Genomic DNA, 25,167 nt, shown 5'->3' on the forward strand with positions numbered 1-25,167 from the left:
GTATATTTCTCTTAGCTCTTCTAACAAAACAGTATAATTAAATATTCAGATTGGCACTGCTCTTTGTCATATACCGTTTAAGTCTGGGAGTTTGCCTTTGTTAAATTAATGGTATGTCATTTTTAGTTTTATATGTAACATGAAAACAAAATGGACTGTAAATTATGTATTGATAATGTTTAATGTTATAGTTTTCTTAAGGCTTCAATTATAAAAAAGAGTCAATTATATATTCTATATGTTATACATTATCTTTTTTCTCTCATCACTAGAAAACACAGAATACTGAGGTGTCCTCAGTTTCCTGAGAAGTGCTGATTGCCTGGTCTGGTGGACAATATCACTGCCCATGGTTAGGGGGTTGGAACTAGATGATTTTTAAGGTCCCTTGCAAACCAAACCATCCGATCATTTTATGATATCGGCTTAAACAGGAATGTGGCTTTTATTCCAGTAGGATTTATCAGCAGCCAGCATCTCTGTGGAACAGGAGTAATTTTTTTCAATCTTCCTATGATATGGAAACTCAGTGTTGGTCTGAAATGATCAGGCTGTACCCAAGGCTTCAACTGACTGCTAACGGGTGTCTTATTGATACTGTTTCTTACCTAGAGGGGTTTTTCTATTTCAGTCAGCACATCAGACAAAGAGAGGAAAATGGACTGAGGCTCTGAGCATGAACAGTTAGAAAAGCCCACAGTCTTTCAGATTTTCTTTGATTATTATATCTGTGACTGCATCAAAAACAAATTTGACATTCTGGGTGTCCGTGGCACAAGTCAAGTGACAATATATCTCTTTATCTTGTTTCCTTATGTTCAAGTCTAGGAATTGTTTCTTGATGTAGTTTGCAGCATCTTCAAATGTGTTTTGTCCTAGTGGAAAAACCAGCAAAAACAAGAGAAGACACAATTTCAACTGGTTCTTCCTAAGAACTGCGAAGAGACAAGAACTTTTTTTTTCTGCCTTTTTTTTTTTTATTTTCTACTAGAATTAACTTCATTAGGTGTGAAAATTTTGTATCTAAACTGCCCCCCTAAATCTGAATTCCAACACCTAGCCAGAAGTCCTCATTTCTGAAGCGAAATGCTCCTGAATAAGCCAGTGTGAAACAGTGAAGGACCTTCAAGAGAGAGAAGAAAGTGAGAGAAACAGAAGGAAAACTGAAGGCACACAAATTCAAAGGGATTCAGACAGATAAGAGACAAATTTGGTGGGAAATATAACAAGAGATTAAAGAATTGAAGAAGGAAAAAGGGAAAAAAATCAGGTGCTTTTATATTCAGTCTTAATTTCTTCATGCATCTTTTCTGCCTTTTGGTAGCACTCCTTTAGAGGAACAGCAGGTGTGGACACTGGTGCCACGGCCTTGCTGTAGGTCTGGAGCAGGGAGCGGCTGCTGAGAGCCTTTGCTGGCTCCCATCCTGTCTGAGCCTCGGGCAAGGGTGAAGTGGTGTAGCTCCACTGAGTCTAGTACATCATGTCTGATTATCCCACTGAGCAATTTTGGGTTGCTGTGTTTATTTCCTGAGAAATGGAGTGATGGAGCTGTTTTTCAGGTAGTACACAGAACCCATCTTCTAATAATATGCTTCATTCTGGACACTCTCTACCATAAATACATTAGGTTAATATTAAAATATGAACAGATTTTGGTTTTTCTCTGGCACTTCCTGACATAGCCTTATATATTCTCTTGCATCAGCTGGGAACATCTAGTGTTATTCTTATTTCCAGTAGACACTACTGTGACATACAAAAAGAGACAGACTTCTTTAATAGAACAAGTTCTCAAAACAGGGACAAAAATTTGGATTCAGTTATGGTGTGTGTGAGTGGTAAGTTACTGCACTGAAATACTGGCTGGGTTCATCACACCACACTTCTGAAACTTCTGGGTTATTCAGCTTCCTCTACCACCAATGGAGAGAAATAAGCATCTCCAGAGAGAAAGATGAACCCACCCAAGGCTAAGGAGTAGGTGAGATGAGTTGAATTCTGGCAATGTCTGTCTCACACCATTCTTTTGTGAGAAAGGCTAGATGCTTAGATAAGATGCTGAATATTTAAAGGGTTATATATAGGTGACCTGAGTCAAAGTCTCCATCTTTAATGCATGGCCTGCGCTAATCATCTGAATGTATTCTCTTCTGAACACTCCAAACTTACCATTATACTCGGGAAAGCAGATATTCAGGTGAACTTTTGTTATTTTCTCTTGAAAGAGGTCTTTTTTGTTTAGAAACAGCACAATTGAAGTGGCTTCAAAGCACTTGTGGTTGCAGATGCTGTTGAACAAATGAAGGCTTTCATGCATTCTATTCTGTTGAGATGCAAAAGGTAAATATGAGAGACTGACAAATCTCATCTCCGTATGTCATTTTTACTGTAATGTTCTTTACTGGAAAGAACCAATACAGTGTAATAGCCTTTAAATGGTTATCAGGGAACAGGAATAGTTCTGATATGCCATCAGAAAGTACATTAAAACTTAGAAGCAAAAAATGTTGTTTGTCTCTTCTGACTCACCACTTCTTTATCTTCCACCAGAACCATGTCATAGGCACTGAGTGCAGCACAGAATATGATGCAAGTAACTCCCTCAAAGCAGTGAATCCACTTTTTTCTCTCTGATCGCTGTCCACCCACATCAAACATCCTTTGCAGAAAAAATAACATATGTACAATGTAAAGCACTAACTAGTAAGGATGTAGTCATGCTGTAACACACAGAGTCAACTGGAGATGAATGACAAATATTCAGCTTTTCCAAATATCGATCTGTTTCTATCCCAACAGGTCAAGGAGTCCTATGTGTTATTCATGGCTTTGTAGTGGGCATAAAACAAAATGTAAAGGCTTAAAAACCTGCATGTAAGAAAAACATTCAGTACTTTCAGGTGGGGCTCTGCATCTCTGTATTAGGGCTCAGTGCAGTACTAAGACTTACAGACAAGGATTTATTCAGGAGAGAGTTCTGAAATATTGGTAGAAGGCCCTCAAATTCGATGTCATTTGCTGCTTCATGGGTTTGCTTGCAGTGAACTGACACATTGGTCAATAAGGCTTATGACTGGAAGTGAGTCACGGGTTGACCCACCGGTTATGTGTAACTAGATTTCGCTGTCTGCTCACTGCTCTGGCGTGAGATCACTGAGCTTGCTATACAACCTACAGCACACCTCTGGGGGAAGTCTCTGCCCTATCAACCTCGTTAGTTGCTCTTTAAGCAGCAATTCCTGCGGAGTAGGAATCCCTTCTTTTGTAGAGAGGGAACTGTAGGGGTGCCCTTGCTGCATTAATTTCCTTCAGAGTTTGCCAGGAAGTAGTACTTTTAGGTAGTCATATGAACTTTAGATGGACTCTTTATAAGGGATCCAAAGCCAATTGAGCACACCTAGATGGGATTTATTAGGGCCAAACTAGGATGGAGCTGTCATCAAAGCTACCATTGTTCTGCTTAGCCCTAGCTTTCAAAATTCCCACTTATATTTGAAATTCTTCAGTGATAAGGGATAGAACATTTTTTTCACTACTTTTCCAAAATAAAAGATGTCAAACTTGAAGATTTTCCAACTGCATTATAAAGGAGGAAGACCATAAAAATCAAATTTATCCTAATCTTAGGTTTTCTCTTTCCTTGTACGCATGATGACTTTTCCCTGTGCTGCATGTTGTTGAACTTAAAACTGTAAAACCTAATCTCCTGTAGCATTAGCCCTTTCTTCAAGAAGATGCATTAGATCTCTGGATGTATCTCCTGCAGTATCTGAAAATTACACACAACTCAATTCTTATAACAATGAATATATTGGCATTCAGTATGAAACAATTACGTCAATAGTAAACAGAGCAAGAAGAATTTGTTACTGAAACACTGTTTTTTGCAGTATATTGATTCTCTGTTTTCTTCACCATCAGCAGTGCAGCTGATGGTAAAAAAGGTTATTATTTATCATTTTTCATCCTGCTTAGAAGAAATCAAACTCTTCCCAATGCTCATAATGAACTGTTTCTGCAGCTGAGGAGCAATGAGATATTTTTTTCTGGTACAATTAATCATTTTTTTTCATCATTGACTGTCTACAAAAGTGAATTATTTTGGAAATCAGGAAGCTGTTGTGGAGCAAGATTTTGATAAAAGTAATGGCATTCTTCCAAGCATATCTTCACTGAGTTCAGAATACCTACTAAAGAGTGAGTGCAGTATGAATAGTGTCTCGACTTTTGACTGTGATTAGTGTCCAAAAGTCAACTGCCTTCCTTGATTTGTGGTAGAGCACAAAAAAATAAAAGCTTGAAAATTCAGTCTGCAGTAAAGTTTTGCAAGCATTCATAATCATATGAATCCCTATTCCCTTTCCTGCAAGCTTTTAGCATATGGTCCTGTGAATATTCATGAGAAGTCTGTTAATATATGACAAGATCAAAGCCAGAGGCAATGCTTATGGGCAGTTCTTGTTGTACTAATCTTAGGTTGCTTAGCTCTTCTCATGCCAGCCCAGAACTTAACATGTGCATATGTAGAACTGAAGTCTCTTCCTGAGTGGTAGAAAATGAGATGATCTTTTTCTTTTACCTAGATAGTCAAAGTTAGTGTAAAAATCTCTATATTTTCCTAGAACTGCTCTTGCAAAACTTAGCTGCAGATATGGAATTAGCTGTAAATTTATTAGACCTGAAGGCTAAAATAAAACCTGCCTGATTTCAGTGACACTCTTCCTGGCACACCAATAGAAACAACAGTAGAAGAGGACCTATGAAGACCAGAACTTTTAAAAATATTTAAATATATTCTAAACTCTAAGTCAACATTAGTGAAACAAATTGAAGAGTGCATGAAAGCTAAATTACACTAAACCAGCAAAGTAACTACTAAGAAAAGAGCAAACAAAAATCGATGTTTTCTGTGCAACTGAAATTCAGTTACAGCACTGAAATTTAGACTTTTACTGCACAGATACAAAATGTTTTCTGCTTCACTCAGTTCAGAAGAGGGACAAGTGTTTGGTGAATGAGGCATCTGTTCATAGGGATTTTTTTATGCATGTGTGGCTTGTGACCCGAAGCCCAATCAGTACATCAGCCAAAACTCACTCTGAATGTGGAAGTGTTCCTCTTTTTATAGATGTTTCTGTGGTACTTATCAAACTTAGTGCAGAGTCATCAGGATTCTCCAGCTGTTTTGCACTGCTCTGATAATACAAAGTAGCAGTAACTGGTTGGTTAAAATGGATTTATAACTGCTCTGCATCCCTACAGCAGCTCAAATCCCTCAGACTATTTTGTGGTGATTTTACCTTCTATTATTCAACTGTCTGCAACTAGCAATGAATTTACTCACATAACACTACTATAATGCATAGCAGAAGGAGTGAAAATGCTGGGTTTGTGTCTGTGGTGGCATTAGGAACCTTCCTATTGTTTACAGACACTTGGGTAACTAAATTCTCAGTTGTGCTGCATTTCAGTTAGACCTAGACACTAATGCTGGTATTCTAATATCAGGACTGATAACATCCATGTCAAAGAGTGTTTGCATTCTGGTAATTTCTTTCTCCACCCTGAATTTCTTTCTTACATAAACTATGATCGTAACTGAAGGTACTCAAATTTCCAGTATACAAAGCTGTCTGGAAATACGTTAACCAGAGAAAAAGAATATGATATCTATGAGATTGAACTACAGAATTTGTGGGTAAGTGCTGAATTTTCACAAGTGATCAGGGTATTAATAGGTGATAATAATTTAATTGTAGGGCATCTACTTCAGAATCTCATCTTGTATATGTAAACTCTGTTGTGTCAAAGCATCTGTGTGGTAGCATAGAGGGCTTGGGGAATCTTTAATTGGCACATGAGGAGAAAAAAAGAAAATGAATGAAAAATGTAAAAGTTATAATACTCATGCTTTATAAATCTGTCTGTCTCTACAGGCAGTTTCTTGTCTAGACTGCATTCCTCAGTATGCACCCCAGCCTTTAAATTAAGAATTAAATGGATTTCAGTCCATAGAGAAAAGCATTATAGAACACTGAAACTACCATAATTCATTCAAATCCATTTTCATGTGGAATTGGATGTTTTTAACTGGTTCACCAAGCGTAACAAAATCTTGAGTAAATGTATAAAATATTTCAGTCAAATTTCTCAGAGGCATTATTTTCAAAAATTTTTTCTGAGCATTTTGCTTTTCATCTTAAATGAGCGTGAAGGCATGCATGATAATGCTGAAATTTCCTATGGGACAGATTTTTTTTTTTCCAAGTGTAGGGCATTGCAGTGCTAAGAGCAGTTATTTCCATTCTCAAAAGAAGAGTGGAAGGTTGAGAGTGCATGCAAATTGATATTCATCAAATGTTTTTGCATGCCGTTAAGGACATTTAGGCAGGCAAATTTCGTAAATGTCACAATTATTCAAATGGGAGGATACAACTAATGCTTTTTAGACACTTACATATGTAAAAATGTCCTCTGAGAACCTGATATTCTGAGACCTCTGTATAATGGTTCATTATATGCTCAAAGTTGGAGTACTGATAGTAAAATATCTTCTCTTTTTACTGTGTCAAAATGTTAAATAAGATTGGATTCAAGGATATCACAATGGGATTACCTGTATTATAATAGGTCAATGCCTTTGAAAAAAAATGCTTAAGAAAGATAAAACCCAAGAAAACTGGCAAATATGGCTTTCATACCTGAAGTTCAAATCCTTGAAAGAAAACTGAGTCTCTATAATCCCAGTTGTCTGCACTCGGGAGTGCAGAACATCTTGCTCACTGGGCACATAGTCTGACATTGCCAACCTGTCCAAATCATTGAGGTAACTAAGGAGAGTGAAAAAGAAATAGCAGTCGGTGAAATCAAAAGGTGAAAAGTACATTACACAATCACTTCATATTGAGCCACTTTTAAATATGTAATGTAAATTACACATTTAAATACAATGTTACTGGATTTTATACAACTTAGCTTCACAGTCCAGAACTTTCCTTTTTTTTTCCTTGCATGTAGAAGTGTAATTTAGTTGTACATAATAAATATCTTCCTGAGAATTTCTGTTCAGGACAATCCTTATTTTCCTCAGGGGTGCCAAAAAACCACCTTGTCAGGCAAGGGGGTTTGGCCATTTTGTCTCAGCAAGTGGGGATTTCCACCACAGGGGAAGAACCACAAGCATCTTTCAGAAGCAGATGCATTAGGAGTCACCACAGCATCTCAGACTGCTGGCAACAGTATTTTCCTTCCTAAATGAAAGAGAGAGCATAATATTTTGGAAGAATTAACTTTTAGGGGCTATTTTGCCTGTAGACCTCTCAGTTTACAAGAAGAAGGTACACGGTAATTTAAAAAAAAATAAATTTTGTAATCAAAACCAAAAGCTTCAATGTAGCTGAGGATCCCCTGCGTTAGTATTCTGATAACCCCCTGGAAAGGTATGGATTACTTGCCTTTATTTCTGGCATACAGAGGTAAAATCTGCACAAAATGAGAATCCAAACCAGACCTTGAAGCCTGCTCTTGTCCTACCACCAACCCTTCTCCTGTGTCTTCTAGGAGCACAAAGCTTTCTATAAATGGCTGGACAGGGCCTGTGAATTCTACTGGCTGGTCTAGGAATCTCTGGAGAGGTTATGAATTGACAAAAGAAAAAGAAGAGGTGATGACTGGGTAACTTCCTACCTTTTAACTGCTAATATTCAAATAAAAAACAAAGCCAAAAGCAAGAAACCACATATAGCAGTTGAAACATTTTCAAGCTTTTTGGTGTCCCAGTTGGCACCATTCCATTTGCAGCCTCGTATCTCTGACAAAGTAAACACTGTCTCTCTAAAGTTTATTAGGATTCAGGCCACCTTTTTTCCCTCTCTACGCTGGCTGCCCAGCATCAAGTTCTGCTGTTCAGTTTAACCAGAAGCTTCCAAAACAAACCTCACAGCTCCTCATCCTTGTCTGCAATATTTAACAAATCTGTAAAATAATAATAATTAAAAAATAGAATAAAATTGAATAAAATTAAATAAAATAAAAAACCCAAAAAGCTAGAATCTTTTATTTGGATGTTTCCAAGTAATGCTTCCAAATGGGATTTTCTCATTTTAAGTTGAATAGACTGTATCCACTCAGCAAGGAGTGCTGATCTGAGTAGTTCAATGTTTGTCCATTATTTGAGGCCAGGAAAAAATGTGTTGTTGTTTTTTTTTTTAAAAAAAAAGGCAGTATATCTCTGTTTCTCTGAGCAGGGCCTGAGGTAAACTCAGCTCAGCTCACCCTTGTGGAAGGAAGCAACAAAAGGCATTTTGCTATTTACAAAGCATGTAAGCACTAAACCAAACACTTTTATATAAAATTGCTTATAAAGTTCTGATAGTTCTTAGTTCACAAATGCCTGAATTCAATTCAAGACAGACAATTGAAATTGCATACAAAATTAGACCAAGTTAATTATCTAGCTAATGGAGCAAGAGAGGGAACTTCAGACTCCCCCTAAAGCTGTAGGCAGCCTCAAGGGGAGACTGCGGACCAGCTCTTCACTGGCAAAGGAGGGAATGGAAATTATTAGGTCAATGCAAATGCTGATCTTTCCTTGGCTTGAATTAGGAGACATGAGTCCTACCCTGAGAGGCAAAGGACTGAGTAAGCAAGATGCACCATGTACTACTGGTAGCTATACAATGACATTTAAGGTCACAATGTATAATCTTTCTTTTGCCCTTTCCTTACTCATCACTCCATATTAAAACAGAATTAATTCCAGGTGAGTCTAATGAAGAAATTCCAGACAAATTTAGTATAGAGGGAGTTTTTCTATTATTCAGAAGATCGCATTTTTTTTCCCAATTAAAACACACAAAGGAAAGGCAGTGATCAAACTTCATTAGCATGAATTAATAATGAAAAGTCTTAAAGAAGATAACCTCAGAAAGTCAGAGTTTGCACAATATAAATCAATATTCTTTGTAGGAGCTGATTCACGGGAGCTGAGGAACAGGGTTTTGGTTTTAAAAGAAATTGAACTGCAGCATTAGATGGTTAATTGACCGTAGCTGGCTTTGAACTGATCATTAGAAGCACAGCAGCAAGGGCAAATATTAAGTTGATTTTAAAGGTTCAGAGCCAAAGGCTAGATTTTAGAAGCATCAGGTGCCATAAGATGAAGACAGAGGATTAGCAGGATTTTCAGAAGTGTTCAAGCAGATGAAAAACATATCACTGTAGTGGCTTTTAATGTAACTCTAGCAATAAATATTGATTACAGACACAGTCTATATTAACTTACTTAAATACTGAAACTTATTGCAAGTTAAAAAATGACAGAGAACATAACAATGAGAGGGAATTAGTTTAGACTCTCCTGTCTTCTTTTCAGAAAACAAAACCTAATCTGCCAGGCATAGTGTATACAGTAGAATGTTAGCTGGTAAACAGGTGATTTTTTTTTTTTTTTAATGTAAAGAGGTGTTTTTCCTTTTAATTTTGATGGTTTGTTATAGGGTTTTAGTGCTGATAACTGCAGTGGGGCCTGTCAGAAAGGGTATGTTAAGAAAAAAAGATTGCCCTATTCCTATAGGAATACAAGGCTGCCATAAAATACTGTCAACTAAAGCATAAATAAATACAGGCAGTATTTTCTTTGTTTAGGAATCTTGCATTCTTCATTCTTGTTTGGAAGATATAAACAGAAAGAATTTTTAATATTTTCATGGTAGATCCCCTGTACTATCTACAAGTACTGAGCTGTGACTGCCCTCAGGTTGCCTGGCTTCCAGCCCAGCCTCCAGCCATGCCTTTCCCTGCTGAGTAGAAGGGACACCCAACACCTGGGAAGGCTTCACTCTGCAGGTGCCCTCAGCCTGCAGGAGGAGCTGCAGGAGCAGGGAAGCCTCCAAATGCAGATGGAAGATGGACCTCAGCTGGAACAACCCTCTGCCCCAGGTCCAGAGTCAGACTTGCACACCTTGGGAAAACTCTGACCCAGGTGACACCTCCCTTCATGGTCTTGTATGAGCTGAGCAAGAAGACAGCAGAGCAGGACTGTAGCCTGAAAGAACAGCTATAGAAGCAGCCAAGCCAGGGAGTCATGAAAAGTCTAAACCCACTGAGTCCAGCTAAGGTAAGAGATGTGCCCCAGCTCAACAGTGACCCTTCATGGGGTCAGAGCTGAGCATCCCTAGTCCCCTGCTTATCTGTCTGGCACCTCCCAGGACAGAAAGGAAACTGAAGCAGTCAGGTTAGAGAGTGGCTGCAGCACCACTGACTCAGCTGGATGCTGACATTGTAATGGCCCAGGGAACACCTATCCATGCAGCTGGATTAGTTTAGAGGAAAGTTTTTACAGTTTTCTCTAGGCTTACATTTAGCAGCTTGAAATGTGGACAAAGTACAACTCTAGGTAGAACATAAGCCATTTCAATTCACCCTTTCCCCCATTTTCTCAATCTTAGAATTAGCCAGAGAGAGAATAGACCCTTTTTTTTTTTATGGTTTAAACAAACACAGAAACAAGTTGTTCCTTAATTTCACTTGTTTCCTTTAGTTCAACATTTCTAATATGTCATGAACATTAGCAAAAAACCCTCATTCTTTTTCTGGTTAATGAACAATAATTTCCATTTGCTGCACATGAGAGGTAGTTCTTGTCTCAAGCCTTCCTAGCTGTCCACGCAGCAGTAGCCAGCTGCTCAGCAGCTGCTGTCACCTACTAGGCTGCCGAGTCACTGAGCTGGTACTCTGCTGCCCTGGCGAAGCAGGCCTGGGTCCCGCCGTCACGCCACAGCTGTTTGATGAGCTCAACCAATTCAGAAGACATGTTGCCATCCTCCAGAGTTGTTGCCATGGCACACAGCTTCCTTTCATCTTCCTAAAGAGAAATTTCAGTAAATATTGTGCAAGCGCGCTGTGCCCCTCCACCTCCCTGAAGACGTGCTTGGTTTATAATGAGTTGCAGGGGAAAAATTTCTCATTTTCACTTTTTTTTCCAGGTAGCTGTTCTCGCCTGTGTGTGTGTAAACATCCTTTTACAAGCTCACTTCCCTTTAGCTAGTGCCAAGGTTAGACTTAAATCATGATACACAGAGTTTCCATCTTTTTTTTTGTTTTGTTTTGTTCATACAAGGTCTCTGTTTCATCTTGGCACAAGTATTCACAAAAAGTCCAATTTGGAAGTAAGGTTTTTATTGTAAGAGAGAGTACTAGGGTATCAGAAATTAAATTAGAAAGGATATTTAAAGTTAACTATATCTAAGCAGAAATCTATAGATAAATGTATTTTTGAATGTATTTGAAAGAAAAAAATTCTAGCTTTAGGCCACAGTGAGAAATGTGGCAAAATGAATATAACTAGTGAATGGATTTCCTATATGTTCTTTTATGTGGGGAAGAAGAAACCTGCACCAGAACAAAATCCCAAATATTTTAGATATATTATTCTATATTTTCTTCCTTTTGTAGTCAAATCAAAAATACTTCCAGTAGTCTATTACATTAAAAATATTTCTTTTCAGTAGTTAACAGCTTAGGGATGCACTGTGAATAAAGAGCATGATTAAAATAGAGTCATTTGATACACTGCCACAGCAGGGGATAATTATAAAATATAATTCCTTCCTAGTTGAATAAGTAGACAACTGAAGTGACTCTCAGTCAATAGTTGCAACAGTATAAATGGATTCTGATAGACACTGTTTTGGCAGGGAGTATGTTTTATTCAAAAATAGAAAATATCTTCACAATAATTTATTTTAGGAATGTGCTATATCTTTATCTCTTAATAGAAAGTGAAGTTTATGGAAACTTCATAGAAGTCAGAAACAAATATGAAACACTGCACGTTTTCTGAAATTTTGGAGAAATTGAGTTAGCATGGGGAAAAAAAAAAACGGGGGGAAATTACCACTAGAAAATTGCCCTTATTTGAAAAAGGAAGGTGGGCAGCTCTATAACTGCTCTTCTACATTAAACCCCACCATCTCTTTTTACACCCTCATCCTCTCATGCAGTGCTGGGATCAGCAGAACTGGGTCACGCTTTCTCTTGTGTGCCCTGCATTTATCTCCAGGGTTCAGCTTCAAGATATGAGTCTGAATGTTCTCTCCTTCATGACATATCATGTAATGATTACAGTTATCCACCTACTAGGTTGGATTTCTTGGTTGAATGGCCTCCACTAAGAAGCCTTGAGCTCAGAGCCTCCGGGTGTGGGGTAAATGTTCATTGATTATTATGCAAAAGGTGGCAAATGTGGATTTTGGTGCTTACATAATGAAGGAAGATTAAGCAGCAGATTGAGCTTATCATAAACCTGATTTATACAATGTTTTGTTTCTCACTGTCATTTGCACAGACTTCAGATGATTTTCATATTAAAAATAGATTGGAATGAGCCTTTAGAAAGAAAAAATTACCTTCCTTCCCAGAACAGATGTTCTCTAAATTAAGTTCTGAGGCCCCTTAAGGACCAGTAAGAGATATTTGCAGGCAGACCTGGAACATGGGTAAACCCATTGCTTTCAAGACCAAGATAATCCCAGTCCTTGGACTAGACAACTTTAGGCAGTTAAATATGGTCCAGGACAGAAAAAAAACAAAGTACAATTGAAATCAAAGCTTATCTCAAAACAACTCAAGCTTACCAATGGTTTATGATTTTATGTGAAAGGGAAGCTAATTTTTTGGGGGTTCTTGGGAGAAAGGGCAAGGTTTAGTGGCAACTCAAATAAATGTGACCAAAATTTCTATTTTCTTTAAAACTCACATCCAGATTGTTCTTACATATTTTGGGGGGGAAAGAAGGCAGGCACTGCAAATATTTTATACAGTTGTATTCAACCATGTTCCTGGAGGCCTATTCTGCAATGACAATAAGAGTGCACTGACTGTGGTATAAATGATAAACTTACAAAAGCTGTGTTTTCTGCATTTGATTATATATAATGCTAAGAAATGAACTGGGCTATTTAACAAAAATTTTCAATTCCCAGTTCTCCAGGCTGTGAAATCCCTTGAAAAGAATGTCTATGAAACTGGCATAGAGTGAGCATGTATAAATATCTCAGAAAATTTGGCAGGGCTGAGAAAAGAGACTGAAACTAGGACACAGGAAGAATATATTTTAATTACAGGTGGTAAAGAGAGTCTGGACCACGGGCTAAGATATCATGGGCTAAGCCAAGACCTGTGGCTAGATGCTGCAAGGTCCAACTGTCTTAGGCCATGTAGTTTGGTTGACAAGTCCTTATGCAGTACAGCACGTTAACATTGTCCTATTTTCTGTGTGCTGCTTTTGGGCTTTGTTATGCTTGTTTGAATGACTTGCATTCATGGAAAACATTTAATTTCTATTTTTGTCAAATGCCTGTGTGAGCTTTAGTAACCTCTCAAGCTTTTGTTTATCATTTTTTAGGTCAAAGTACCACATGTCACTATAATGAAATGTAGATTTTGGAACAAGAAAAGCTCTTTCAGATAAGCAGATGTTATTCCCTCCAAGATAAACCTCTAGGGATTAGGCAGAATTTGCCAAAACTGGAATCAACTGCTATTTGAATTACAGGCAATAGACTAAATCATTGCACAGAGAAGAAAAGTTTTTCCTACATTTCTGTCCCTGAAAATTCAATGTGAGTGACAAGGGATAGCAGGTCTCCTTGTTGTGGCTTTGTCTCTATGTCCCTGTGAAGAGGATTGACAACTGTGCCAGGAAAGTCAGACTCCACCTGTCCATGGTGCCAGCAGGCTAGTACTGCATCCATAAAACAGGGAGGTCTCTGCTCCAGGAGCATTGCCAAACTGAAAGGCTCCCAACAAGTCTACATGACCCTTCCTTACATGGCTGAACCCCAAAGTTTGTTCATAAAAGGGAAATATTTTTTTTACGTTTCCCAATAGCAATAAATGACTAAGCAGCTAAGAAAAGGTTCTGTTGGGTTTTGTGTTGTGTTTTTTGTTTTTTTTTTAATTGTGTCTTTGCAAGTTGATCATTTCTTTTGTAACAATCAAAATGGCAATTTAGGCAAAGGTTAGACCTTTGGGCATCAGTCTGGAGAAAACAAAAATACATCTTGTCACATGTAACTCAAGCAGCACTTGGTTTCCACTGCCATAAAGAAAATACTGGACCCTCTTTGTACTACTAGTCTCTACCATTATACTATGAAAAAAAGGTGTTTCAATGTCTATTTCAAGATAAATATTATCATACTCACAGTTCTCGCAGGGTTTTCATAACTGATTCCTAACTTAGTCATTGCTTTCACAATAGACAGGATAGACTGCACGGTGTTACTGTAAACGATAGGTCTGAACTCCATGCGTTCCTCGTAGGTGAAACCATCCTTATGGATGATCCTGGTGTAAAAAAAAAAAAGAAAAAAAAAGCTTTACGGGACGCATTCAAAAGGAAATAAAGAAAGGAATGAAAAATCAGATCAGATGCTTTTGTGGTCAGCAGAAAAAAGAACTTAATCCATTTGGTCCTTGGAAAAACATTTATCAATGGTTGATCTGCCTATTCTGCTAGAACAGGGAAACAGCAATTTCTCCATCTATGTGAGGTTAAATCTGTGAACCCAATCTAACTGAACAGATTCTGTTTTTTCACCTTGTGCATCAAGCAAAATTATCTCTCATAACCATCCCCATCTTTTTAGGGCCTTGCAGCATATCTATATTTTGAGCATCAGTAGATATTGCGCAAAGCCCAGTGGATGGATATAACTTCGATTGAAATGTTCAGACTGAAAAAAATGAGGTTTATTAATGAGAATATTATATTAATAGGAGTAAAATTTCCATGATTTTGGTGACAATTTTATTTTCAGCAAAAATTTTTTTTTTTGTATCAGCCTTCTTTGGAAAATATTAGGCTTCACTGAAAAAAAACCACACCAAAACTGAAATTGGGGTTTTTTTAACTGAAAAAATTCCTTAAAAAGAAGTCATTGGTTGTGACAGAAAGATGACATTTTATATGAAAAATGATAATTTTTTGAACAGTTTTCCTGTAAAATAATTCATATTTGTGATCAAGTTGACAGCACAGGGCTTTAAATATAACTTTCATCTTTGCACTGTTCTGCCCCCTCCTCCATGCTGTTAAGGCTTATCAACCTTCTTAAAGTACTCAGTTCAGAGGAATGTTTAATCTGCTCCTATTTGGGGAAGCTTTGAGCACAATACACTTCAATGGTTTGCTGAATAGGGAGGGTCTCCTGAATGGAACTCAAACCAGAAATAAGTTTATCCACCATTTAACTGGAGAAAAAGGATTAGCAAAGTATTTGATGGATGGTTCTGAATCTGTCTTATTACAAAATGAGCTACTTGAATAATAGAAAATTTTTCTTATGACACAATATTTTTTATTTAACTCTTTAAAATGCATTGGCAAAGATATTAAATAGGTAGGGGAACTTAAATTCAGGCTAGTATTACTGCTTTTGTAAAACAGTTTCCTTGATTTTTAAACAGGAAGAGATTGGTGCTTACAAAGTGACTTTTTATTTATTGTGCAATTGAACAATAACTTGATTTGAATGATGTTTCTTTGCATTTTATTCATATAAGCATAAACACTGTAATAAATTATTAGCTAGATAGCTTATATTACAAATACCAAATTCAGCAACTTATATGCATATTTAGATACTTACTTCATTTGCTTTACAATAGTGCTCTTCCCTGACTCTCCAGCACCTGCAGAAGGGGAACATTGAGAAGATGTGATTGATAGATGAATAAGAAGCAAGTACTAAAAATAACTTTCTGGAACACAGAATTTTCTGTCTATGAAGAAATGTACAGATGTTTTAGATTCCCATTGTACTAACTATAAACCCTCTCTAGTGTCCAACTGGATTTAAAAACAACAAAATCTTGGTACAAATATTAATTGTGGAAAGGAAAGGGACACTTAAAAAGTTCAGTCAGTTAAGAGAAAAATATAGACTTTTTAATTAGCAAGGAAGTGAAATATGGCTCATATTTTGATTTCATCTCTGGCTGATGGGCAGGAAGACATGAACAAGCTACAGCTTCTGATAGTGTCCTATTCATTGCGTGATTTGTAGCTGCTGATTTAATGTGCATTATGACCTTTTATAAGCCAAACCAGCAAGCCCCATGCCCTTTAGGCAGCCTCTCTGAGAAACTGGAAAAGCAGAATGTGGAGACTTGCATGTGGTCAAGCTCATGATGCAAAGGCAGCACATGAGCACAAGCCTTGACCCTGGTGTCCTGTCAGTTCCTCTGCCCCGTGGTGTTCTGCCATGAAGTAGTGTGGCTGGGAGTGGGAAACCTGCAGAGCAGCACAACAGTTCCAGCTTGGGAATGATTCTGCAGGAAAACTCCACAGCTGTCAGGGAGGTACAGGCATTTGCTTGCACAGCCAGTTGCAGAACTAGGGCATAGGTTTGACCAGATTATGTACAATTAATTTACCTTCTTATCTCATGGAAAGTGAGTAAGCACAATGTAAACTGTCTCCACTGGAAATCAACATCAGTGACTATCAGCTTTCGTCAATGACAGTGATGAGGGTTGGTAAGAGCTGCCCAACAAAAGATGGATTTTAAAAGCACCTAAAGAGAGGATTCAACTTTGAATGTGAATCCATGGGACAGGATTCATCACCGCTTTTCTCTTTGTAGATTATTACTTGCCTCACAGGATGGTGTCAAATACTTCTGACAAAAGAGAAAATCTGGGGCATAGGTTTTTTAACCAAGGGCTTCTCAGTGAACAGAACAAACCAATTACAGACTTTCCAAACACATTTTGTAAAGCTAATAACATTCAAATGGCAAGGATTAATTTACTCAAATGAATCACAACAGATAGCAAACCACATGCAAAGCATTTTCTGAAACCCATGGTGGGAAGGGTAGAAATGCAGGAGAAAAACAAGCCCATGCAAAACGGGCTGATGCTGCCATCTGCCACAGTTTGGAAAAAATGCAAATTCACTGTAGATCATTTATTATTCTTTCCGTGCTCTTCTGAAGAACTAGGTAAAGCCCTGTCAGGAAGGTGGTATTTGCTGCACTTTTTGTAGGGAAGAGAGGAGGCTGTGCTGAGAATTCATACATTCACCTCACAGAAAGATGCCAGGAATCATAACACAGAAATGAACCTGTCTTCCAGATCTGAAAGAAAAGTTAAAATAGAGTGGGAGGTGTAATTTATATATTTTGGATGCATTTTTCTGCCTCTGCTCGTCTTTAATTTATGATCCATTAATGCCTTTATCTAAACAACAGATGACTTTCAGACTTTGGCTTCACTCTGGAGTATCATGATAGTTGTAGCAGCATTGGGTCCAACAGGAATTGGGTCAGGAACAAGTTACTTTGCACCTGCTTCCTTTACTCCTTCCCCTTTCCGTGCAGACTCCTCCTCTGGCCAGTCCCCAGAGTGGGAGAGCAGGGACAGACCTGCATTTCAACCCATTGTAGTAGCCTTGTTCTTGCAGAAATGATGGGAATAGTGCATCACAAAAGACTTTATGTGACTATGCAGGGAACTGAAGGCATCTTCTTTAAGCCCAGATTTTCTAAATAAAAGACGAGAACTCAGGCCAAACTTAGTCTTGTCCTAGAGCTCAGAAAGTTTAAATGTCATAGCCCATATTTTACATTTTGCATATTTAAACTCTAGCTTTTTCAAATTTCCCTCTCATTTCTGTCACTATTTCCTTGACATGGATCAATGCCCAGAAAATACAAGCACAAAAGTCTCAGTCAATGCCTGAAACTCTGAAACTGTTCCTGGGAGCTGAAATGCATCCCCACTGCCAGTAAGGTTGACCCTTCTTCCCAGAGATCACGTTCACTGTGTCACAGGCTGTGCCATATCCACCTTCAGTGAGGTGCTGTACATGCAGAACTTTGGCTGGCTGTAACCCGCATCTCTTCTTGCTTTGGGTATTCCAGAGCTGCATCCCACCAAGTCCCAAGTCCATTACAGTTCTGGGCACCTTGGGGCTGAACGGGAGACTCAAGAAGTGCCATGTAGCTTGGCTGCAAAGAAGCTGTCCCCCAGCAGCTTGATACAAATTTCTCTGCTGCTCTGGCATTGCTCAACCTCTTCTCTGCAGATCACCAAGGTATTAAGCCAGAGCAGAAATAGAGAAAAAACTGGAAGTGCCTTGAAAATTATTGAGAATCTCTCAAATTCAAAACATAACACAACCCAGGCCCTCAGATGTAACTTGACATTACTGTTTTTCTAAGCAGAATTTGTTAGAATGGCTGTGGAGAGTAGAAGCTCCTTTCTGGACTGGCATCTGCTGAGACATTGAAGAAAGTTCTTTGTATACATTAAGGTGCTTTTGTGTCTCTGATCAAGAGCTATTATCTCTTTACAATTATTAACTATCTGGAAGGAAAGGTTTAGTTTAGGAAAGCTTCCATATTTAAAGTTAAGGAACTAAAAAAAACCTTATTGAATTCTCTGTTTGAAAGCTGTCAGAAAAAACATTGACAATGACATACACTAGCAAAAAGCAGAAAAAGAAAATATTCAAATTAAAATCAGAAAATGTTTCACACATCTGCCTGAGCCTTGTCTATGCCATTCAGAGCTCTGGACATTGTGAACCAGACTGGAAATCCTATCTTCCTGGTCCTCTTACCAGACTCAACAAACTTACTCCACAAGAGAAAGAAACCAGAGGAAAAATCTAAGCTCTAACCGTCTTGAGAGAATGAAGTCCTTAAATGCTGATCCACCCCCTAAATAAGAAAATCAGTGCATTCCCATCAACAGGATTATTGGACTGTCTTTGTGCTGTTTCCAGTTCAGGTGTAAACAGGAACTTAAGCTTCATTACCACAGTAACTGATTCATTTAACTGGTTTTGAATACCTAAACTATAAATCTCTACACTACTACTTGCTAGAGACCTTTTATAGTCAGTGGAAAAAAATATTTGCTACTAAAACAAACAGCTTCAATTTTCGTTCCCCTGAAGCAACTGTTTAAACTAAATTGTATGAGGTTAGCCCTAAAGAGAGTAAAGTGAGCTGAGGATGACCAGGTCTATTTAGGGTGAGTTTTGTCCTGACACTGAAAACTGTAGATAATGAGGACATGGAGTAATACTTAGAAAATAAACAACTTGAAAGTTTTAATGGTTATTTAAACTGAATCTAAGTTCTTATTCCTGTGAAACATCACTGTGAGCATCAGCTATTTTGGCCATATTTGAAATGTACACTGTACTTTGCACACCAATAAATTGCAAACTAGCATCCTGCAAAGCATATAAACTGCATGTGATGGGGCAGGCCAGATAGGGCCCTGATACAAAAGAAATAAAAGTTTCACCTTGGAATTTGTTCCAGACTCATAAAACAATCTGATTTTTTGGAAGTATATAGACCAGATTTGTTGGGGGATGGGACAGCTTTGACAGCATGGGAACACTTCATGTAAAGGTCTTAACCCTCTTGGCTCCTGGGCAACTTGTGAGGAATGTCAGAACTGACATAATTCCCCTCCTCCCCCAGTTTATTTGGGCATGTCATATAAACTACAGATCACCTCAGCCAGATAATGTGTTTGCCCAGGTCATAGAACTTAACATAAACAAATGTGGTGTCTTTGTTTTCTGAATATAACTTCTTTTTTACTAAGAGATCCATTGGAGGACACAGGGGCACCACACTAGATATTAATATTCATCTCAGGAATTGGTCAGTATACCTTGGGGTTTTTTACATTTTATATGTAAGCACAAAATGATCTTACTGAAAAACTTATGATATACATATCGATTTTTTTCTAAGTGTTTTCTACCAATCTGCCTATTGCAAAAAGAAACAATGGTGACAGCTGCTCTGCAGTACAGAGGCAACCTAAGGTCTGACTGAACAGAAACCTAGGATTAGGGTAGGACTAGGCCAGCTTGAATAGACCTGCCCTTGATTTATGAAGTCCAAAATTTGTATCATTTCTGAGATCACCTCAGAGGTATGGAAAGATAACAGGTACAAATCCGAACACAGTAGATTCAGTCCTCTCCTATCTGGCCATTTCACACAGTCCCTCTGGAAGGGGATACATGGTGCCCCTTATACACATTGTTTCAGCATCTGTGGTTTCAGGTGTTCAAGAGACACTTTCACTCTGGCAGTGCAATAGGCTCCAAACAGACTCACAGTTAATTCACCTCTTGCTTTTTTAAGAACAAGAAAATTTAATCTGTTAAGCCCTTAATATTTTTTTTTCTCTCTTCAACATGTTTTTTACCAAGACCTTATGATCTGTTGTAAGAGGAGGAAAAAGCCTTACAAAATGTTACCCACTGACAAATTTGAATTTCTATCATGTATGACACAAGTAAAGGAAGATATTATAGAAATCTATGAAGAAAATATTTCAGATTCTAATCATCATCTTGTCTTATGAAAAGAGTGCTTGTGTAGTTAAGGAAACTGAAATATGTTCAGATTTGAAATGAATTAAGTAGAAGTCTTTTTCACATAGCTTGCAATGAATCTCAAAGTATTTTACTAAAGGTATCTTGAGATTGATATTAATAGTGTCAGAAAAAGACTGACTATATACATTAGGAAACATTTAAATCTACAGTCCTTAATACTAAATACATACGTAAGTTCAGCAGGGGCAGGGGAGGTCGGTAATTTAGTTTATGTCCTGGTGTAAAACAGCCTTCACTAATACAGTGAAGGCATAAAAGCTTGAAGATCAAACTGCTTAACTTATAAATTCCTCTTTATCTGGAAAATTCCTCTTTATCCTATACATTCCTCTTAAAGGATTTCTTACATCTTCCTCATAGATAAGGTTGGATAAGGTCAGAGACAGGATGCTGAAGTAGATGGACCCTGGTTCTAACTTGATATCCCAATTCCTTTTCTAACAATACATAAAAATTATTTAGACTTTATGAAAATTTAAATGAAAATATTGTTCTGGGGCTTTTTTTGACCAACTTAAGTTTGCCTCAGTAGGGACAATATTTTGTATAAATGTGGCACAGAAAATCTTTGCATTCTCTGCTGGACTGAAAAGCTTTGTAAACTGCAATCTGAATCCTGATGGTACATAAAGTGTCTCAAATTGCTACTTTAACATTATTGTTTGAAAAATCTGCACGATTTTCTCTTATTTATTTTTGAGTAATAATAGATTCTCGACAAGTATAAATAGACTTTTTGTATAAGATACAAAACAACAGAGTTAAGTTGATTTACTGTATCTAAGGGATCTAGTTACATCTGAATAAATGTCAGTTTAAAAGCATTTGTAAGCGATGAGGTTACAATGAAGGACAAATGAGAAACAGTTCAATGATCAAAGGCTGTTTTTCTATTCATTGGGAGAAACCAATGTAAACTCTTATAATAGGCATCATACTGTTAGAAGAAAAATATTAAGACAGTGGAAGTGTTATTACGCTCTTGGATATTCATGCATAGTACTAAGGTAAAGAAGATAAAGAATAAAGATGTATAAAGAAAAATATTTTTTTTTTCTTTTGCCATTAGAGCCTCTGGCTGCTAATAAATTGATCATAGTGTGAATTAGAAGTAGTAGCTTATGAGAATATTTATCTGTATTCATCTCAATACTTTTCATTCCACTTTCCACAATATCATTTTTATACATCAAAAAAGCCATTCTAAATCACTTTCTGCTTCTGCAAAAAATGAAGTGCAACACTTTGGAAAATAAACAATATCAACCTTGTGACACTTATGGATTGTAACCAGTTATCTTACTTAATCCTCCCGCAAATGAATGCGTATGGATTCATGGGAAAAAAAAAAAATCTGTGCTATGTTTTGTAAGCAAGAGTCATAACATTTACTCTAACAGTAGGTTTTCACTTAAAAATTTTCAAAGTCAAACATTTAAAATTGAATACATACAGTGACATGGCCATTTCCAGCCTATTCCTTGTGACTTCATGAGTGGCCACAACCAGAAAATATTTCATACACATGTTATAGAATTGTCTTCTTCAATTAAAATAGTGAGGGGTGGGAAATTCACTGTACTGAAATATAATTCGAGAGCTAAACAAACCCTCAATGGAAAAGAATCATTTATTCTATTTACCCAACAGTAGCAGTTTGACTGTCCTGGCTTCCCTCTCTGCATCGGCTTGGATTTTCTTTTCCAGTTCTCTGGATCTCCTAGCTGACTCCTTGCTCTCCGAACTGGCTCCGCTGCCCATCTTGAGGTGTTAAAAATCCTGTTTGTCCAGCTGATATAATTCTTATCAGAGAGGTTGCTTTAATTCAGAAGGACAACAGCCTGAGCTTAAAGAGAATTTAAAAATCCCATTCAACCTCTGTGGTCAGCCTTCAAATCAAATGGTCCTTTTTCACCTGTCACATGACTTGGAGATGCCACAGTCAAGGATTTACATAGGGACACAAAAATGTAGTGTAATGAGGTCATAGAATTAAAGTTATCCATTCAAGATCAAACCACGGTCTCTTTTTGTTCACAGAGGTTCCAGTTTCACAGGTTTCAAGGAAATGTGCAGAATGTCTTGAAACAATAAAATTGGGAATGACTATGATCATGGTAAAATTTTCAGCTCCTGAATCAGTGTGTATGCCGCGAAGCAAAAAAAAAAAAAAAAACAAACCTTTAGATATCTTTGAAGCATTTACATATTTTTTTCATCTTTCTCAGTAGTCATAGCTCTAAATATATGTATTCTTTATTTACAAATGACAGAATTTGAATTTACGTGGTCAAGACATTTTTATTTTGATCTATTGACTAGCATGCAGAATATTTAATGCATTTTCATACTATGTAATGGTAAAGGACACTTTAATTTGTAACATCTTTGGAGTATTTTTGTGCAGCCATTCCTTAATTAATGCAATATCTTTTCTATTTTTCTTAATTATTTTATTAGCAGTTATCAGTTTTGGCTGAAAACATCACACCTTTTCTTATATAAGAGAGGACATAGGTCAGATTCTCCCCTCTGGCATGATAATTTCATCTTAATTTCTTCATAATGCAACAGTATTATAGAAGCATTTTATAAAATATAATAGAAATATTACTTGACATGTGATGTTAGCAGTATATTGAGAAAATATATCTACTGTAATAATGTGACAGTGGAAAAAATGGAATTACTGTTAGGACTAAAAGATACAAAATACAATAATACACCAAGGTGCAAGAATATAATTCTTTCTAGTATCACACTTATTCACTTTACAAAGTATTTCAATTGTACAAAAATAGAAACATGAAATTATATTACACTTCTGCAATTATTCACTAGTACTAATCAATAACTCACTGACTTTACAGTATATGAGGTTCAGCATGAAAATTATGTTAAAGGGTAAAATAAGCATGAAGGTAATTTTCAGTTATGTTAGAAGGTTTTTAAAGTCTCCTTGCACTGATTTGCCAGAAATGAACAATCGTCACTTGTTAAGAGCTGAATTTTTGCATATATTTACAATGCAAGAATATTCTGTTTTGTTAAGCTTATATTTCTACTTTGTTTATTCTTTAAAATAAACCATCATATCAGCCATAGTAACAACTAATTTGTTTAAAAAATTAAAATAAGCAGCTTTGGAAGTATGATATCAGTGTCAGGTGTTTGTTTATCAGAACTGTAGCAAATACAATGTTCCTATGGATTTTAGGAGAGGTAGAAAAGTAAGCCTGTTTGAGCATTTCTGAAAACTTACAAAATTAAAAATTAACTGTTGTAGTCACAAATCATGGAGATGAACATCATCTCCAGATTAAAGGCCCAAATCACTACTGAAATGTTCCAGGCATTTACTAGAATAACTGTTCATTTTACATTTAATTTTTACAGTATCAGGCTGGAATAGAGTCATGGTAAATTATTCAGTTCTATGGATAGAAAATGGGTGTAAATAAATCATCATTTACATCATTTTTCCTAGAAGGAAAGCAATGGAAAATTATTGTGTGTCCCATAATATAGGTTTCCTAAAATTCTCTGTCGTTATTATGACTAAACACAGGAACTGGCTTTAAATAATTAGATCTCTGAATCAAGCAGGCTATAAAGGTAATGCGTATAAATAAAGACAAAGCTAAGTATTTCACAAACATGTAGCATCTAAAACATTTTATTCATTAATTTTATCAGTTCTCTCTTTCAGCTCTTTATAGGTTGCTGAAAAAACCCCACAGCAATCTGTGTTCCGAAGAGTAAACAGGATTCCCTTTTGTGTTGGACATCCTCCTCCTCCTCCTTTTCCTCCTCCTCCTCCTCCTCCTCCTATTCCTCCTCCTCATCATCACTAACTATGTTTTGGTTGAGAAAAGTTTTGCTGATGATTAAGCCAGAAGTAATAGACCGTTTACAGGGTTCAGGTGATTCTAAAATGTTTAGTGATATCTTTTCTCCGCCTCTTCTGGGTGCAATAATAAAATCATGGTCTCTCCTGCCTTCTTTTCTGTCGTATCAACCACGTTTATTTGATATGGAATTCTTTGAAAATAAGTCTGGAAAATGCTCCTTTGAAATCATGCTTCTTAAAGAGCATTAGTTTTGTGGTTGGAGTTGTTTCTGGTGGTGCACTCTAGGTGGTGCTGATAATATAGAGTGTACACTAAAGCATTCTGTAGCTGTAAGCTCCAAGAGGCTGCCTGAAAGGCTGTTTCAAATGATCTGTTCAGAAGTAATGGATTGGGAATTCTGAATCCCAGTTCCAAATTTTTATTTTGGAACTTATATTAAAGATGTACTGGTTTGGGATTTTCTTTTTTTTTCCCAAATAATTTAGATTGCCCTGTTAATATAGCTCTTGGTTAACTTATGTTTTCATTTTCAGTATCTTCTGAAAGTACTAAACTCCTCCCAGTCAAAGAAAGAGGAACAGCTTAGGAAATTCACACCTTCTAAGTTTTCTCTCTTACTTTCTTTCTAGGCCTTTGCAATTACAAACTGCTGAGACTGGAATATGTTAATCTTTTCTGTTAATATGTTTCACTATAATGAATGTTTTCCTTTTTTTCTGATAAAATTTAGAGGAATTACATTGATGAAAAAGAAGGAAGTTTTGGAAAGAATAGATTTCTCTAAATTTAGAAACTTTCAATACAAATACTTCAGTATGCTCCTAAATAAAGGAAGCTTGAAAAATCTTCAGTACAATGCCTTTTACAATCAAA

At 36.9% G+C, this 25,167-nt stretch overlaps 1 protein-coding gene across 1 annotated transcript; it reads right to left on the reverse strand.

Annotated features, from left to right (window-relative positions):
* Positions 1-684: 684 nt before the first annotated feature.
* On the reverse strand, positions 685-24,238 carry LOC108506146 (guanine nucleotide-binding protein G(t) subunit alpha-3-like). The gene is made up of 9 exons (XM_017832826.1): positions 24,230-24,238; positions 22,087-22,204; positions 15,654-15,696; positions 14,208-14,349; positions 10,707-10,864; positions 6,702-6,830; positions 2,530-2,659; positions 2,170-2,323; positions 685-875 (listed from the first exon to the last, which is right to left on the reverse strand). The coding sequence occupies exons 2-9, from the start codon at positions 22,202-22,204 to the stop codon at positions 685-687; spliced, it is 1,065 nt and encodes a 354-aa protein (XP_017688315.1). The 5' UTR covers positions 24,230-24,238.
* Between the last annotated feature and the right edge of the window lie 929 nt (positions 24,239-25,167).

The sequence above is a fragment of the Lepidothrix coronata genome, unplaced genomic scaffold, assembly GCF_001604755.1.
Source record: "Lepidothrix coronata isolate B3197 unplaced genomic scaffold, Lepidothrix_coronata-1.0 Scaffold207, whole genome shotgun sequence".
Taxonomy (NCBI): Eukaryota; Metazoa; Chordata; class Aves; order Passeriformes; family Pipridae; genus Lepidothrix; species Lepidothrix coronata.

What these genes read in the sequence shown, in the direction of transcription:
- LOC108506146 (XM_017832826.1), bottom strand. Translation starts at nt 22,204, where the DNA reads ATGGGCAGCGGAGCCAGTTCGGAGAGCAAGGAGTCAGCTAGGAGATCC. An exon ending in ATGAAAACCCTGCGAGAACT is followed by an intron (nt 10,865 to 14,207) that starts GTGAGTATGATA and finishes ATTTCTCTTTAG; the next exon opens with GAAGATGAAAGGAAGCTGTG. An exon ending in CTGCTTTCCCGAGTATAATG is followed by an intron (nt 876 to 2,169) that starts GTAAGTTTGGAG and finishes TTTTTCCACTAG; the next exon opens with GACAAAACACATTTGAAGAT.